This window comes from Sorex araneus, chromosome 1 (genome assembly GCF_027595985.1).
Source record: "Sorex araneus isolate mSorAra2 chromosome 1, mSorAra2.pri, whole genome shotgun sequence".
Classification (NCBI taxonomy): Eukaryota; Metazoa; Chordata; class Mammalia; order Eulipotyphla; family Soricidae; genus Sorex; species Sorex araneus.
Genome location: NC_073302.1, coordinates 125,944,748 through 125,963,247, shown reverse-complemented (window position 1 = coordinate 125,963,247; position 18,500 = coordinate 125,944,748). Strand labels below are relative to the sequence as shown.

The 18,500-nt window shown below is 37.3% G+C and overlaps 1 protein-coding gene across 1 annotated transcript in view; it reads left to right on the top strand.

Annotated features, from left to right (window-relative positions):
* The window catches only part of FYB1 (FYN binding protein 1), a 94,160-nt gene extending 89,198 nt beyond the window's left edge, over nt 1-4,962 (top strand). Inside the window, exons 16-18 of the mRNA XM_055143206.1 lie at nt 414-447; nt 2,853-2,884; nt 4,480-4,962. Of these exons, the coding sequence (XP_054999181.1) occupies nt 414-447; nt 2,853-2,884; nt 4,480-4,502 (89 nt within the window). The 3' untranslated portion in view covers nt 4,503-4,962. The remainder of the gene's footprint in view (nt 1-413; nt 448-2,852; nt 2,885-4,479) is intronic.
* Nucleotides 4,963-18,500: the final 13,538 nt, after the last annotated feature.

The following is an 18,500-nucleotide window of genomic DNA, read 5'->3' as shown; positions in this document are numbered from 1 at the left end:
GCCTCGTGCAAGGCAAATGCCCTACCCGCTGTGCTATCGCTCCATCCCTTGGAGATACCAAAGAATAACTATTAGTGAGCTAGTTTTGCAATCAAAGAAATTGTCTTTAATGAATTATTCCTAGAAGTAGGATCTTATGGGTAATACACAAATAAATAAATTCAAAAATTGAGAAGAAATTTTTTAATTTAACATGAAAGGAGCAAAAGTTATCAATTGAGTGGGGGAAAAATGAGAGAGAAGAAAAGGAGGGATAATTATATAAATAAGAAAAATGATTTGTATCTTCAAATGAAGAGATATTATATTATTGTCTAGAAACTATATTATTCAATTATATTTCAAGTCATAGAAAAAGTAGCAAATATTTTTCAAGTTTGTTCTAATAATAAGTTATTTTCTTTCTTTCACAGATGGTTATGTCCTTCGTAGTTACTTGGTGGACAAGTAAGTTCATTTCTTCTATGCTTCACTTGTAGAAATTGGGGCTAGAGTGATAGTACAGTGGGGAAAGCATTTGCCTTGCATGCAGCCAACCCAGGTTGATCCCTGACATCTCATATGGTCCCCCAAACCTGCCAGGTATGATCCCTGAGCACAGAACCAGAAATAAACCCTGAATACTACCGGGTATGTACCAAATACGAAACAAACAAACAAACAAAATTTTATCTGTTTTTTTAGGCAGCATTGCTAATAATCTTTAACTATGGGGACATTTTAAAAACAGTCACACTCATGTCAGTATGGTAGAGAAAACAATAAAAATGTTGTGTTTTTTTAAATGAAAAATTTTTTTTTTTAGTTTACATAGAGGAATGTTAAGACAGACAGACAGACAGACAGACAGACAGACAGAATGTAATCTTCCCTAGAAGGGGGAAAAGCTGAGTGCACATCTCAGGGCAAAATTCGGGCCAGTCTCCAGGGTGGAGAATGAACCCAAAGTCAAGGTTTTAGTTTTGTATTTAAAATTGACAAAAAGAACTTCTCATACATTATTATACAGTTTAGAATTTTATACATTCATTTATATAGATAGACAGTACAAACTCCAGAGACAGACATGGCAAAGCCACCAACACTTTTATTAAAACTCTCATTTCACTTGCTAAGAATACAGTTGCTTGAATTGATCCAAAACCGATAGTATCTATGCAGTAGATACTACGATCACCCATGAACAGTTTGTAGCTTGGCCCCTAATTGAGGGTTTTTCTTGACTCACACCAGGCATAGTAGAGTATTAAGTTGTGTTTTTGGAAGCATGCCAGTAAAAAGAGAGTCATCAATGATTCTTCTATTCCTATGAATAAGACGTTGTCACAGCCTAGTACTGGTGTACTATTGAGTGCAGCAAAGAAGTAATAACATTCTGTCCCGATTAAACCAGAGCAGGAAATGAACCCCATTACAGGGTAGGGTTATATACCAAATACACAGATTCACACAGAACAGCATAATTTAAAAAAAAAATCAAGGCAGATTCACAAACAGTATCCATAAACAGCCTGACATTCGTCTAAAAGAGACAAATCCGTGCTCCCTCAGCAAGCTAGTGAAGTGTCCAAATGATAATAATACCTTTGTTTTCCCCAGAACCTTAATCCTGGAGTTCAGCATGGCACTTTGCAATAGATTTTATTCTATAACGGGTGCAAATTTCAAGAAAATAGTGTATGCAAATGTTACGATAACTTCAGTAGGAGTTTTCAGGAGATTAAAGAAGTATATTTTTGTAATTATGGATCTACCACCTATCAAAGCAAATGACTTAGAAAATTCCAGTGAGTGATTGATAGGGGGAAGAAAGAATCTATCATCAGATTTCCATTAGCCAGACTCTCAGTCTCAGAAAGGATCCAAACAGAAGACATAGAGAACTCACAGCATCTGCCACACTTGGCAGCAATTTGAAGAGTCTGCTGCTGTTTCCATGATTAAAGCACAGAGCATCCCAGGAACCAAGGAGGGTCTGGTCTACGTGACAAGCCCCAATGCTTCTGAATTTTGAAACTGTATCCTGCTCTTCAAGGCTCTGTTAATATTTATAACACTTTCTATTTTAATTACCTGTCTGTCATCTACTCCATTAGCTTATCAACTGAATCAAAAGCTTCTGCCTCCTGCTACTGAAGAGGATCTCTGTGTGTAAAATAGAATGTTTCATACAAACTGGGGGCCAGATGAAATCCAAAATGTGTAAAAGTAGTCCACACTATGATTATGGATGCTGCCTGTAGCCATAAATGCTTTTAGCATCGTTTAACATAAAGAAACACTGTGTTAGCCAGAACGTGGTAACTTCTTTTGTAATAAATTTTATGATGCATGTGTATATATTATAATTAGAGCTATTTGAAAATGATACACTCATTTCCTCTGCTCAATATTATTAGATTTCATTCAACACTGGATGTTCAAATGAACGTATAAATCTGATATTAACAGATATTAAGGCTTCCTGGCAGTTTAGGATTAGGGTCCACAGTGAAGTATTACAACTTGGAGGTTCAGTTTGTTTAGTTCAACAAGAACTTAGCAAGCTCAGCTGTGTTCTAGATTGGGTCTAAAGATAAATAAGACACTGCTTGAGATCTTCCATTATTCTTGGTACAGAAGAAGTTGTTCAGTTTTATTTTTAGTGTGAAACAGAGACAGACTAAGACAATAAAAAAAGATGCAGTTGAATATCAAATTTCTTCTTCTTTATAAATACATAACGTGATGTCTTACCCTTAGCTGCCTAAATTGTTATGTAAACTAACATAATTTCGCTTAACCTTTCCAAAATATTCACTTCATGTTAAGATATTTTTCTTTAAAATAAAAAGTGTTTTCTTTATTTCCAGTGATGGAGAGATCTACGATGATATTGCTGACGGTAAGTCTTCTATGGCATTCACCATATGAATTTGGCATTCACCACAAAAACACAGTAGCAGTGGATTTACAGTTCTTAGAAATAAAAAATGAGGCTGAACCTATAGTACTGGGGGCAGGGCACTTGCCTTACAGGAGGTTGACCCAGGTTTGATCTTCTGCACCCTATATGGTCCCCCTGAACCCCACCAAGAGTGACCCTTGAGCTGGGTGCCAGGAGTAAGCCTCAAGCACTGCCAGGTGTTACCCAGAAACAAATAAAAACAAAAAAAACTACCAAAGTACCTTAGTGAATTAATGTGAGTCTTCTAATTTGTGGTGAATTTTGAATCATTTGGAAAAATCAGAAATTGTTCACACTCTATATTTTTACACAGGATGGGAAATGAGAAAAGAGTCTCTTATTTATTTTCCTGGAAGTAGTGGATTTTTCATTATATTAAACTAAGAATTGCTTTGATCTCAAATAATATGTATACTTGGACAAATAACAGGCACTTTTCATTTCCAATCATACAGACTAATATTCTCTAAATATTGCATTACTTCTTTTAATTTATTTTTTATTTATTATTTTTCAATCCTATGGAATTTGAGGTGTTTAGCTTCTCACTCTGCGTGTGCAGTTCTCACCACTTCCACCACCCAAATTTCAATGTGCTCCCCCACATTCAAAAGACTCCTCTTTTATTCCTCCCACCCACCTCCTGTTTCCCTCTGGTAACCACCCTAGTTTTTATAAGACCAGAAATTTTAGGGTTTTTTTTTTAATCCATATTCTACATATTGGAGAAACCATTCAGTAATTCCCTTCACTTCCTTATTTCACTTAGCACAATCACTTCAAGAGTTATTCATTTGTCCCAAAAGGCACAATTTTCTCTCTTTTTCCCCCAGTGGCAAAACATTATTCCTGAGTATAAATACCAGAGCCTTTTTATCCAGTCATCATTAAATGGGCATTTAGATTGAGTTCATGCTTTGGCTATTGTGAACAATGCTGCTATAAATATGAGGTGAAAATATCCTTTCAAATGAGTGCTTTTACATAACACCATATGTTTCTAAACTATAATCTAAAAAAAAGTAACCTAAGCGTAGGGGATGTATGTAGCTCAGCCATAGAGCCCCTGCTGGGCATGTATATTGTCCTGAGTTCAATTCCTGACACTGCAAAAGAAGAAAGGGGGGGAAAAAACCCTAACTCTAACTGAAATACAGCATGGCAGTCTTCATGTTGCCACTTAGACTCCTTTTAAATATATGGTTCTTGCTGACATTTAGTATTTCAACCTCATTAAAATGAATACCAAAAATGCATTTAATCAGTCACCAGGTAAAATGAAATAATGCTGAGTTTTATCTGACAATGAATAAATCTTTTCCATAAACTTTGTTGGAATTTTATATTTAACAATGAAAATTAAATACATATGACATCCTGTTTAACTAATTTTTTTTTATCAAGCAAGCCAGTTCTACCATTTAAATCCCACCCCAGTATGTTATGAATCACTCACCTGCCCAACCATATAACACCTTGAGAATGTTTTTCTTTAAATATGTTTACGTTTGTATTTTATTTTTTGTTTACAGGTTGCATCTACGACAATGACTAGCTATCAGCTTTGATCATTCTGCCTTGTTCACTTAATGCCAATATGATGTCCATATTTTAATTGACAATATAGAAATAAATACAAAAAAACTACTCATTACCATAAATTACAAAAAATTTATTATCTTCATCAAGTTTTTAAAAATTTCAACTTAGAAGATCATCTTTTCCTTAATGAACATCTCAAGAACTGCATCAGTAAGTATAAGAAATATTAAATATCCCATTTTGGTTTCACCCACAATTAAGAAGGTGCTTCTTTTAGATCATCAATAAATAATTCCAGCTCTCTAAAAAAGATCATTTGAGAAGAAATGAAGAAGAATAAGAAAAGAATTTTAATACAACTCCCCCAAAGCTGTTTTTGCACCTCCAATTATGATAGTATTATATTATCTATCCAATTACCTCTGTTCAAAAAAGCAGAAATATCTTCTTTCCTGTTGGTGGACTAAATACTTTTGAAAATTATTGTAGTAGCAGAGCATTTTTATAAAGTTTTACCCTATAAATATGTGAATTTGTGAATATGTGAGTATGTATTTGATATGAAAGCACACATTTATTAACACCTGAGATTAAAACTGTAGGGGTCATTTTAAAGATTCTTTTTGTGAATTCCCACTAACAGTTTAAATCCATACTCTGCTTAAAGTCCTGTTGTGATTAGGTTAGATACCAATGAAGGCAATCCTAAAATTGTGAAGAATGTAGCATATTCTTGGAAATTACTAGTCTTTTGTGGCACTCTCTTTACTATGAAGACTCTTAAGTACTTGTTTTTGTTCTCAATTAGTGCTAAACAACTTTTTATTTTTGGCTACTTTACTAGATAGTTGTCCAGCAGCGGAAATAAAAAATTTAAAACCCCTAATATTGGGGCTTTTAAACCCCCTAGCATATTGGTCTATATTCATTCTCTACTGATACATACTCATTCCTAAAACAACCCCCAAAATGAAATTTGAAGCATTGGATTCCAAATGCTAAAAACACTTATTTTTTTTCCTTTTTTTTTTCCAAATGCTAAAAACACTTAAACACCATAATACAAAATTCAGAACTGCATCACCCAAGAAAATACCATAGTAGACAACTTCTTCACACTTTCAAAATAACACTGGTTTTGAAACCAGTGAACCATGATGCGACATTTGAGTAAATCACTTACCCTTTCAGTTTTCTCATTTATAAATTATGAGATTAAAATAAGTTTTTCACTGCCAATTTATCTACACTTCTGTAATTCTTTATTATCCTAGTCCCATGTTTCAGAAGTTTCAAAATTTTCTAATAAATAATGATTATGCATTGGTCATGTTTTAATATTGCTATGACCTATTTAAGTTTCTGAAGAATAAATCCTACTGAATTTTTAAAAAGTTCAAATAATTGTAAAGAAACTCAAATTTTTCACATGGGAAAAGCAAAATTTCTATGAGGTAGGCACATGAAAATTTGGAAAGATCATCAATTTCAACTGTTCAATATATAGATTCTAGGATTCTGAGCGCCAGATCAGAAGTCACTAATCTTAAACTATTAATCTTTAATTATGAAATATGTTGATGTCAACTTTCTGATAGGGTAATCCAGTATATACTAGTGATGAATCTACTTAAATATTCCATTAAATGATGCTGTTCAGAGTGGTTAAAAATGTGATTGCCAATATACTTAAGATGCTGATAAATTATTTCCATAATTTTGTAAATTGAGAAAGCATAAAGCTAATAGTCTTTTATAGTCCAAATTAAATCAAGAGAATATTTCAAAATTAGGGTTTATCACCAAGAAAAGGATACACAAATGCCTGTGAAATATTTACATGATAATAATCTTAAAATAAGGATGTATTTGAGGTATTGACTTTAATATACAAATGTTATTTCTGTCACATTTTTATGTATGGAATTGTGTCCTGTGAAAAGATGAGAAATAAATGATGACATCAGTAATTGGCTTTGCCTCCTTTCTTTTCAAAAATAATTGAGACCATCAGTCTTACTTATAATTTGATTTTACAAAAGTATCTTCCTCTGAACCATCCTTACCTCTCTCACTTGAGTCTCAAGGGGTGTGGTATCTCATGTTCAAATCCAACTGTTCCATCAGTGTCCCTGATACTTTGCCTTCTGTTTTCTGCTGAAAATTGAGGTCGTTTACCTTCAGCTTCTACAACATTCATCCTTAAACTATATCCAGTCACTATCCCTCCAAGTAGCATATCAACTCCTCCTATATGAGTCATTCTCTGTTATCTGATTTCCGTCTGCCCTCTTTGGAAACTCCTTCCAAAATTCTTTTCTCTCCTATCCTCCCTTCTCTTTCAATCTTAGTATTCCTTTCCTCTCCTCTCCTTTCCTCCCTCCAACTCTTCTTTCATTCACTTCCCTCCACTCTCTTCCTTCCCTCTTTCCCTCTCTCTCTCTCACACACATTCATTTACTGTCTTCCCAATTTCTCTTTCTCACCCCTTCCCCTTTTTCTATTCTTTAACTTCTCTCTGTGAAGATTCCTTTCTCTGCACTTACAAGCATAATAAAATCTTTATATTTTCCATAAATAAATATAAAATATTGGAGCTGGAGCAATAGCACAGCGGGTAAGGCATTTGCCTTGCATGCGGTCGACCCAGGTTCGATTCCCAGCATTCCATATGGTCCTCTGAGCACCACCAGAAGTAATTCCTGAGTGTATGAGCTAGGAGTAACCCCTGTTCATTGCCGGGTGTAACCAAAAAAGTAATATATATATATATATTATATGTAAATAATATATAGACATATATATAATATTGCTTTGCATTGAAAACTATGAAATACTCAAATACATAACTATAGTCTTTTCTATTTACCTTTAATTACTTTATTACTCATTAAAGTTGGGGCATTCAGGAGAACATGTCTCATATAGACCCAAACTATGGGAAGCTTAACTGATCAAAGACTCAACTTCTTCAAGCTGAAGTCCATCACTATATTTGTATTGATGCTGTGTCTCCAACTGATGGTTCCAAATGGCTGAGCATGGCTGGACCCTTCCTGGAAGATAATAGAACAAAATGCTATAAGCCTTTGTTTAAGGATTCCCCAATAGCCAGACTAAAATTTCCTCACCTTGCCTAGCGCTCTGACACACTTCTACCTCACCCTCCTCATTCACTGCTGTCAGACTTGACTGATGGCTCCTCCTGTCTTCCCTGCCTCCTTCCCATTTCCTCTTATCAATTGGTTTTGCTCCCCAAAGGAGTTGACTTTATATATATATAATTTATATATATGTGCATATATATATAATTTGTATCTGCTTTCCAGAGATTCTGGACACAGTATATCTGGAGAGTTTGTATGAATGTCCATATTCCTGCTCAGATCAACTGAATCAGAATCTCAGGGGAAGGACTTCTGATTCTGTTTTCTATTAACATTAATGTAAAATTAATGTTTAATCACTAAACATTTTCAGCTGACCAGGTCTAGGAAATAAATGCTACCCTTAAAAATTATCTTTCTTGGGGCTGGAGCAATAGCACAGCGCGTAGGGCATTTGCCTTGCACGCGGTCGACCCAGGTTCGATTCCCAGCATCCCATGTGGTCCCCTGAGCACCGCCAGGAGTAATTCCCCTGTGCATCACCGGGTGTGACCCAAAAAGCAAAAAAACCCAAAAAACAAACAAAAAAACACACCAAGAATCATCTTTCTTGCTCCACAAGTGGAAACCTGCCTCATGAGCTGGGGGAGAAGGCAGCTGGGACAGAGAATGGATCGCTAAGTCAGTGATGGTTGAAGGGATTGCTTGGGATGGGAGATGTGTGCTGATAGTAGATAAAGAACCAAACATGATGGCCTCTCAGTATCTGTATTCCAAGCCCAAAAGTAGATGATAGTGCCCAAAGATAATGCCCCAAAAGTAGAGAGAGAGTAGGAAGGAAATTGTCTGCCATAGAGGCAGGGGGTGATGTGGGGGTGGCAGGAGGGATACTGGGGACATTGGTGGTTGAAAATGTATACTGGTGAAGGGGTTGGTGTTCGGTCATTTTCTGTGTAAAAGCTTCATGAAAGCTTTGTAATTATATTCCTTGGTGATTCAAAAAAAATTATCTTTCTGCATCCAGAGATAGAAGAGAAGGTCGGTTGCTTGCCTTGCAATTGGCCTTCGGAATGGGGTTTTGGTCCCCCAGTAACACAACTAGGAGTCATCCCTGAGCTCAGAGCCAGTGGTAAGCCCTGAGCGCTGCTGGGTGTGACCAAAAAACCAACCAAACAAAAAGAGTTTTCTTCCTGCAGGGCAGGAAAGCAAGTCTTTATATTCCCATCTTGCTGATCACCACATGCTGGCCACCCTCAGAAGGGTGTGACTGTGGGCCATGACTCAAGCTGAGGTGGACTCAGGGTAGACAGTGGGTGTGGTTCCACAGACTCCTCTCTGCTGGGCAGACAGCCCCTCCTGGAAGATAGGATGGACTGCAATATTGTGACTAAAAAGAAATGTCTCTCTGCTCATTCTGATGACCAAAATACATTTTTTATCCAATGGGAACTTCACCTACACTTCCTGGCTCACAGCTCCCCAAAGCCTTGAAGTTTCCTAAGTGTCTTGAGAAATGAAGGTATCTCTTGTTATGTTAATGAAGGTCACTGTATCACTGTCATCCAGTTGCTCATGATTTGCTTGAGTGGGCACCAGTAACATCTCCTTTGTGAAACTTGTTGTTACTGTTTTTGGCATATGGAATACGCCACCGGTAGCTTGCCAGGCTCTACCGTGCAAGCGGTATACTCTTGCTGGCTTGCCGAGCTCTCTGAGAGGGACGGAGGAATCGAACCCAGGTTGGCCGCATGCAAGGTAAATACCCTGCCCGCTATGCTATCGCTCCAGTCCGTTAATGAAGGTAGCTTTTAAAAATTATCTTCGAGTTGCAGTGTCAATTGCATACAATGTTTTTGCAATTGCAAAGCTACTACTCCAAATCTACCAGTGTTTTATGTTGTTCCACCATTATCCTAGGGTCCCCTCCTCCTCCCTCACCTGAGTTTGGAGGGTAAATACCAGGAAAACCAACATAGAGAGAAGGTTGGATCCAATCCTACACCCTGACCTATGGGGAGGGGGCTGGAGGTAGAGTTGAAATGCCAAGGGCAAATGAGTTAATGTCTAGATAATGAAGCTTCCATAAGCTCAAAAGGAGGGTTTTCAAGGAGTTCATGTGGGTCAACACATGGAAGTTTACGAAGATCAAAATCCTAGCAAAGCTCTATACTGGTTTCCCATACCTTGCCTTACCTATCTCTTCTTTCTGGCTGTTCCTGAGTGACATCTTTTGTTATAAACTGGTGGTCTAGTTAGGGCTGATTTTTGTAGAATTGTTTGATCTGCTCAGCAAATTAATGGAACTTGGGGAGAATGTCTGACCAGTAGCCAGGTTAATTCCCTGCGCTGGCAAAGGGAACCTGAAGTCTGAGATGGAGGTCATTGAACCTCCATTCTCTAGATGCTTGATCAGAACACAGGTGGCAGCCTGGACTTGTGAGCAATGTCTGAGATGGAAGGAGGCCTTGGGAGTCTGAACCCTTTACCTGTGGAAATTGACACAAACTCTAAGCAAAAAAAGCACAAGAGTTGTTGGTTGGTATGGGGAAGACTCCAAATAAACGCTGGAAATCAAGGGCACCAAATACACAAATATATCTTTTCTCCAAAATTAGATAAGGTCCACAAATGAATTGAGACACATCCTTCCAAAAATATTGCTATATAAAAAAATATTGCCATATAAATGAAGAATCTTATATGAGTGAAAATATCTTTTGAAATGTTATTGAGTGGAATTGTTTGGCATCTAAAACTGAACTTAAAAACTGATGAAAGGGGCTGGAGAGATAGAAAAAAAAGGCATTTGCCTAGTATATGGGTGCAGCCACAAATCGGGCTCAAATCCCAGCACTACATGTGTGGCCCCTGAACACAGAGCCAGGAGTGGTTACAAGAACCTCTAGGTGTGACCCAAAAACCTCCCTCACAAAAAGAAAATTATTGATGAAAACAATCTAGCTAGGAGGAAAAAAATGAAAGAAATAAATCACAAAGCTCTAAGTTCATGAAGACATAGAAATTTAAGCAGAAATAGAAGATGTAAAATATAAATTTCTTACATCTGAGTGATGCATCCTTTCTGCCAGGACAATCGTGTGTTTGTGTGTGTGTGTGTGTGTGTGTGTGTGTGTGATAAGGGTGGGAGCAGGGAGCCCCATCTTTCACCTACTCTGATCTTTCATAACTAACCTTTTGGACCACAAGAATCTCCCTTAATATACAACTTCTGGTTGTCATTTTCAGCAACTTTCCACTAAAGCAAGAAAGTCATTCTGACTTTCACAATACAGACATTTGACATTTGTATTGTAATTTCATAATTTTTTTGCTGCATTTCATCAGTGGAAAATATTAAACTATGTTTTCTCCTAGAATATTCTGAATCATAGCCACAATCTGCAACTCTCTTAATGAATTTGTCTAACAGGCACTTGTCTGAGACGGGGAGCAGAATATATTATATATATATATTACACACGTAATATTATTTTTCTTCTATAATAAAAGACATGTTTCTCAGCTTAGATGTTATTTATTTATTTATTTATTTATTTATTTATTTTGTGGCAGAGCCTGGCAAGCTACCTGCGCATTGGATATGCCAAAAACAGTAATAATTAGTCTCTCAATGAGAGACGTTACTGGTGCCCGCTCGAACAAATCTATGAGCAAAACGGGATTCCTGTTTGGGCTTCCTTAAATTTATTTATTTATTTATTTATTTATTTTTGCAGATTCTGTCCTGTAATCTTCCCTTGCTCTCCTTTGACAAAGACACTGACAGTGAAACAGACCTGTCCTATAAGAACCACCGTGGTGCATTTGACAAACTAAGGGTTCTTGCAGGCAATTAGAGGGACACAGAGTAAAGTTTGGTATTTATTCTTCCAGGATCTTTCGTAAGGCATTATCAGGTTTTTTACTCTTGGCAATAGCTCTCTGAGACAAGGGATGATTGTGTCAAGGGCTTGTCTTTCTCTTGACTTTTCAACACTAGAGCTGCTTCTTGAGGTTATCCATTTCAGGTGACTACCCTTTGACGTTTCTCTTCACACCATTCGGATTTATAAAACTTCACTTATTAAATCATCTCTAAATTTCTCACTTGTGTTTGCCATTTACTTACTGCTTTGGGACTACTTTAATAACTGTATCAGATTAGAAAAAAAGTCAATTGACTTCAGTTTTTCAAAAGAAGCTACATGCAAAACTACATGCACACATATCTATATATGTATATATGTAGATATATAGATATATAGTACAAATACACATCTCTATATGTGTATATATAGAGATATGTGTATATATGCATATATACACATGCACATGAGCATAATATTCCTACTTATTTATTTTACTGTCAATTTTTCTTAAATGCACTATTAGGACAGAACAACTATCTCACAGACCAGATCCGATGCATTTTATCAGTCTGCCACATGAGTCATTTATAATTGGTCACTTATAATCAGATGAAGCATAAACCATTCTCTACCTAACTTTGCAGAGCCTGGCAAATATAATATCAATGTGAGGGGCACTTTTTACCCTTTATTTAAACACTGTGATTTATAAGGTTGTTTGTTCATGATGTATTTGTTACAGGCATTAGATATTCCAACCTCATTCCTACCCCTACTGACACCTTACCTAAGGAGCATTTTTGTATGTGAGTGATGGACAAACTTCATTTATTGTTTATGACAGCCAAAATCCATCTTCATTAGTATCACTAAATACAACTGGGAGCTCTGAGAGACCTACAAACATAAAAGTTGCCTCATACAGATTCTTTAACATCTTATATGTTGCAAACATCATTACTTAGAGCCAAAGAAAAGTCTCAAGATTACTTGTGGTTTGGGACTTGTCCAAATAACAATGATATGCAATAGCTAATATATATCATCTGTTAGTGGCCAGGTTCTTATCAGCAACGGAGACCAAGGAAATATATTGGATAACCACCAATGTCAACTTTCTCACGTCAGTTCTTGAAAACTGATCTTTGAAGTATTGTAGGTTTTTTTGTTTGTTTGCTTGTTTTTTAAGGATTGGGAAGGGTTGAACTACAGCTGACTATGCTCAGGACTTGCTTCTGGTTCTGTGCTCAGGATTATTCCTAATGGTGCTCAGGGAATGATATGTAGTGCAGGGAATTAAATGATGTGTGTGTAAGTATGTGTGTGCACACACACACACACACACAAGAGCTTTTATCTTGGACTATCTTTTCGACCACACTATACTTCTATACTTTGAAAATTGTAATAAAATCAAGGAACTTATTTTGGGCATGGTACATTAACGTTGACTTTTTCAAATGTTCAGTCAAACACATCTCAGCAAATACTGAAGCTTAACACCCTAATAATAACATCTCTTGCAGCAGCATTGAAAGCAAGCCTTTTTAAAATTAGGGCGAAATATAGGTTATTGTACTTGAGCTAATATTATATGCTTGTCAGAACTTCATCCTAAATGGTAGAGCTGTGTTAAGAAACGCACTGAAATGCTACTGCCTCCCACGTGCCTGAGGGACCACAGTTTACCTTTGGTTTAAGATCTGTATGTGCCAGTTTTACTTATGCATAGTCCAAATATAGTGATCTAAGCATTGTTTCTCAATTGGAGATCACATGGCTCCCTGTGGGTCTCCCAGATATTCGAAGGGGATCACAGTTGAAAATCCTATATAAATGGGGGCCAGGTGAGAGGAGCACAGGAAGGAAACAAGGTGTTTTTCTTTTCTAAGCTACAATGGTTACTAGCCTCTGAAATCTAAGTATATAGAATTGAAAATCAAAGTCACAAAATACTCAAGGACATGCAAAGGTATCTGTGCATATATATAGATGAAAAACATAAAACAGGTACAGCAGTGGAGAGGGATTCTCAGAGGGTTTCTGAGGTTGGCTTCCTTAGAAGCAGAGCTGGAGAAGGGAATCCTTGTGTGAGGGATTTGTTGAGGCAGAGTTCCCAGGAAGAACCTGTGAGAGTGATGAGCGAGGCTGCAGGAAGAGATGGGAGGAAATCAGGCAAAGCAGGGGAGTCTCCGGCTGTTTCTGCAACAGGAATGGGACCACTGAGTCACACATACCCGCTGCGGCCAAGAAGTCAGACTTGTCTGCCCCAGAAGGCTTCCTCCTCCCCTCACCTCAACCCTAGGCATCGATGGACAAAATTTCTCCTTTGGGCTGAAAGCCATTGTCTAAGGTGCGGATTTGAAATGTCTGCCTCTGCCAAAAAGGATTGCAGGGATAGATTAGATGTCAGTTTCCACGGGAATATGAAGGGCATACAGTATCTATTTTGTGCATTAAATTCTAAAGCAGATGCTCCTCACATCAATTGTCCCAGTGGTTCAGGGTCCTGTCAGCATCCCAAACATTTCAGCTGCAGCATCACTTCCACTGGGTAAATTAGGAGGCAACTGATAGCCTACTTATTAGTAGCCTTCATCTTTTACTCATTTATTTGAATGGCAAAAGTCATCCATAGAATGTTCTTCAAACTTCTAATCCTAACTATTCCTTCTCAAATAAAGCTTGTGCCTAATACGTTTTTCCTATTTCAAAAATATGGAAACTATTATATCTGTTGTGGACAACAAAAAAATTTCGGAGTAATTTTTGACTCTTCCTCTCACATCCCCTGCCCAATTGGACAATAAATCATTGGATCTACGATAAACAATATAAATATATAAATCCCGAATTTAGTCATTTTTTCAAAGTTGCTACTACACTGCCTGAATTGAGGTCATTTTCCTATGACACTGGATTAAACTTGGCTCCTGCTTTTGTCCTTTCCTCTCATTTATTTATTTCTCATGACAACGATAGAGGTTTTTTCTTTTTTGTTGTTTTATTTATTTTTAATTAATTTTTAATTGAATCATAGTGAGACAAACAGTTACAAAGATGTTCATGATCGGGTTTCAGTCATAATGTTCCAACACCCACCCACAGAAGGATTATTTTCAATGTAAGTCAGATTGCATCTCTCCTCTGCCCTGCTCACTCTGCTCCTTGCTGGTTTTCAAACATACCAGGCACTTGGAAGAGTTTTTATTTGTTCTCCTCATTGTCTGGAGCCCTCATCCTCTTGAGAAACAAATGGGTTATCTCTCTTTCCTCTCTCTTGTAATTCCTCATATATTTACTTATTACTTTGTTCTAATGACGTTTTTTGTAATTGTGACACATGTCTATTGTATATTTGTTAACAAATGCTAATTATATTTATATTTTAATCTTATAATTCTCTCTTTTGAAATGTTAGGTTTTACCTTATTCAATACAAATAACTTTAATTATCTGTTTGTTAATTTAGGTAAAGAATCGTTTTCCTAATATTTCACATCTTGTGTCTCACTGATAATTTTCATGCTTTTCTTTTCTTTTTCTTTTTTTTCTTTTTGGGTCACACCCGGCGATGCACAATGGTTACTCCTGGCTTTGCACTCAGGAGTTACTCCTGGCAGTGCTTAGGGGACCATATGGAATGCTGGGAATAGAACCCGAGTAGGTTGCGTGCTAGGGAAACGCCCTACCCACTGCACTGTCGCTCTGGCCCCTCATGCTTTTCTTTATCACTTAAAAATTATTGAAAGAAAGTAGGGAATAATATGGTGGCTCTGCATGCCACGAACCCTGGTCTGAATCCCTGACACTGTACATGTTGGATCAAACACATCCAGGAGTGAGCCTTGAACTAGAGCAAGACCAGAGCACAGCTATGTGTATCCCAACTTTCCCTGCCCTTCTACTTGGAAATCACAAAGTCTGAACCACTTAAGGCATAAAACCACCTGTGCCTTACAGACCACGATAATAAACAGAAAGAGCTCGGGGCTGGAGAAAGAGTACAGGGGTAAGGTCCTTGCCTTGCATGCAGCTTCCCCCTGTCAGTTCTCTGCTCCTCATATGGTCCCCTGAACCCTACCAGGAATGACCCCTAAGCACAGAGTCAGAATTAAGCCTTGAGCACTGCCAGGTATTGTCCCAAAGCCCCACCTCACCCTCACACCTGAGAAACACACAGTAAGCAGCAGCAGAAGCATCAGTATCAGAGCAGCAGTGGAAGGAGAGCACTCAGGGCAGAGTCGAGGGGAATGCTTACACCCTGAGGATTTGCCCAGACTTTTTTTTTTTTTAATTTTATTGAATCACCATGAGATAGTTACAAGCTTTAATGTTTGGGTTACAATCACACAATAATCAAACACCCATCCCTCCACCAGTGGACATTCCCCACCACCAATATCCCCTGTATACCCCCCCTTTCCCACTCTCCCCCTGCTTCCATGGCAGACAATATGGGGAATATTGTCTGACATATTCCCTATATTGTATGCCATATTGCCCAGACTTTTAAAATGTCCCCAGCCTCTCCCAGAATGGATTACTGCTCATTGCAGACCAAATTAACACTTACTGTTAGAATATCAAGGTGTTCACCGCCCAAAATTTAAGCAAACTCATGGCCCAAGCTTTTTAAGAATATAACTAAAAGAAAAATTTTCCAGAAAAGAAATTGACATGGACAAATTTCTGAACAGCTATTTACATAAAACTTAAACTATTCAATAATGTTAATTTATGAAGAAAGATAATCTGTAATAATTTTTACAACCCCACAATTGGCAGCAAACTAAAAAATAATTATTACTCCTTAAGAGGAAAGGAAAAATGCTCATTAGAAAGGTACAAAGAGAGGTTAGAGAAGTTAATTAAAAATACTCGGTATAACTTGTAAAAAATGTAAAATAACAAAATACATCTTTTTTAAAGTTTCCTCATTTAAGAAAAAAATTAAGAACTCCTGATATGGGTGAAAATGAAGGGTATCGTGTTAAATAAAATAAGTCAGAGGGAGACAGACAAATACTGAGAAACCTCACTCATCTGCAAAATAGTGAGACAAAACAAGGGAATAGACAGTATTGAATAACAAACCTGTGACCCTGAATCACAAAACTGAGATTTCCAAGCAGTAGGAGGAAGAGAAGAAAAGAATAGTAGGATTAGAGGGGATACTGGCTAAAGTAAAGGGTCTTGGGCATTTTGGTGGTGAAACGCAGTAACTCTACACCAAAACTCTACATTAATGTTAATATTATTGTAACTGTGTTATCTAAACACATTTTTTGAAACTTCATTATTGAAAATAGTTTCTCTAATTTTATGTCAAACAAATAAAGTTCTGGTCACTAACTCAGTTTCTTGGGTGTGTGTCGAAGGAGGAGATGGCAGAAGAATGGCAATAAATCAGTCACTAGAAAAGTCATTCCATTGATAAATTGTTTTGGTATATAAAATATTATTATGAGTATAGGTTAGAGCCAAATCTTCAGGAAATTACAAAAATAGAATGGAAATCCAAGAACATTTATCCCAATATGTTCTGCTCTTCTTTTGAAAATGTGAAATCTCACAGATCGTGACCTTTGTTTGCTGAGTCATGGTCCCCGGCTCTCCCGCTGACTGTGGCTGACATCTCTGCTGGAAGTATACTAAAACTAAAGCCAGGATAGATCCATGGCAAAAATGCCTGCCTAGCAAGCCAACCATGAGACCGCAAGTTTGGTTCCTGGCACCATTCCACGTGCACCAAGATTGATCCTGGTTGCACTGCTTTTGGGTTCTTGACACCACAAGGAAGTGTGAGGTCTCAGGCACGCTGCAACCAAGAGCATGTCAGCACCACAACTAAGAGTGTGACCGCTCTCTCCACCAAGTCCATGGGTGTAACACGGCAAACTAGTGTATATGACCCTGTCACTGGAACAACAAAAGGAAAGGGAAGGGGAATAAATTTAAATAACTTATTTAAATTTCATCATCATTTCCAAAAATAAATTTAGGCAAAACAACAATTTTGAGCTTCTTTGCTTAGGAATCCTGCTTATTTCTTGATCACTGATTTTTGTGTGCCCTTCCTTACCTGTTGTGCTATCTCTCCAGCCCCATAATTTTCATTCTTTGTAGTTTTTCATTACATTAGGACATTTTCAGTCACAAGTACGTTTTGTTTTTCTGTTTTTTTGGTTTTTTGTTTTTTTGAGGGCTGGAGGGGTGGAGGATGGGTTTCCATAGCCAAATGTACTCTGGGTTTGCTCCTGGCTCTGTGCTCAGGAATCACTCTTAACAGAGCTCAGAGAACCATATACGGCACTGTGGATCTAACCAGGTCAGCAACAGGCAAAGTGAGAACTTTTCCCACTGTACTGTCTCTTTGACCCCACAAATTACCTTTCTTAAATTATCCCTTTTCTCTGCTGTTAATGCAACAACTCTAGCCTCCTTTTGTTTTATATATATTTTCATCATTACATTTTTAACATTTTATATCTGTATCTATCTCGTCGATAGTATATAGTTGGGTTTTAGGAAATAATCTAACAATCTCTGCCTCTTAGCTGGTAATTTTTTTAATTTAAGTAAACACTATAACCATGTATAAATATTTGAACTTATTTTTAATTTTAAATTGTTCTTTCTATTGTTGAATTTCTTCTAAGTTTTTGTTCTCTTTGTCTATCTTGAGACTGATATGTTTCTTGCTTCGCTGATAGTTTGTATTTTATTTCCACCATCTCCACCCTAAAGTTCAAATTTCATACTTATTTTCTGCTCTTTTGGGAGGTCAGCTTGTACTTTTTTTGCAACATTTTCAAAATCTAAAGCTGACCAGTTATTTAGCCTCTTCTTCAAACTATGTAAGAGCTTAAGTTGAGGGGCTGGAGCGATGGGTAGAGCGTTTGCCCTGCACACCACCAACCGGGGTTCAATTCTCAGTTTCCCATATGGTCCCCCAAGCACTGCCAGCAGTAATTCCTGAGTACAGAGCCAGGTGTAACCCCTGTGCATCACTGGGTATGACCCAAAAAGCAA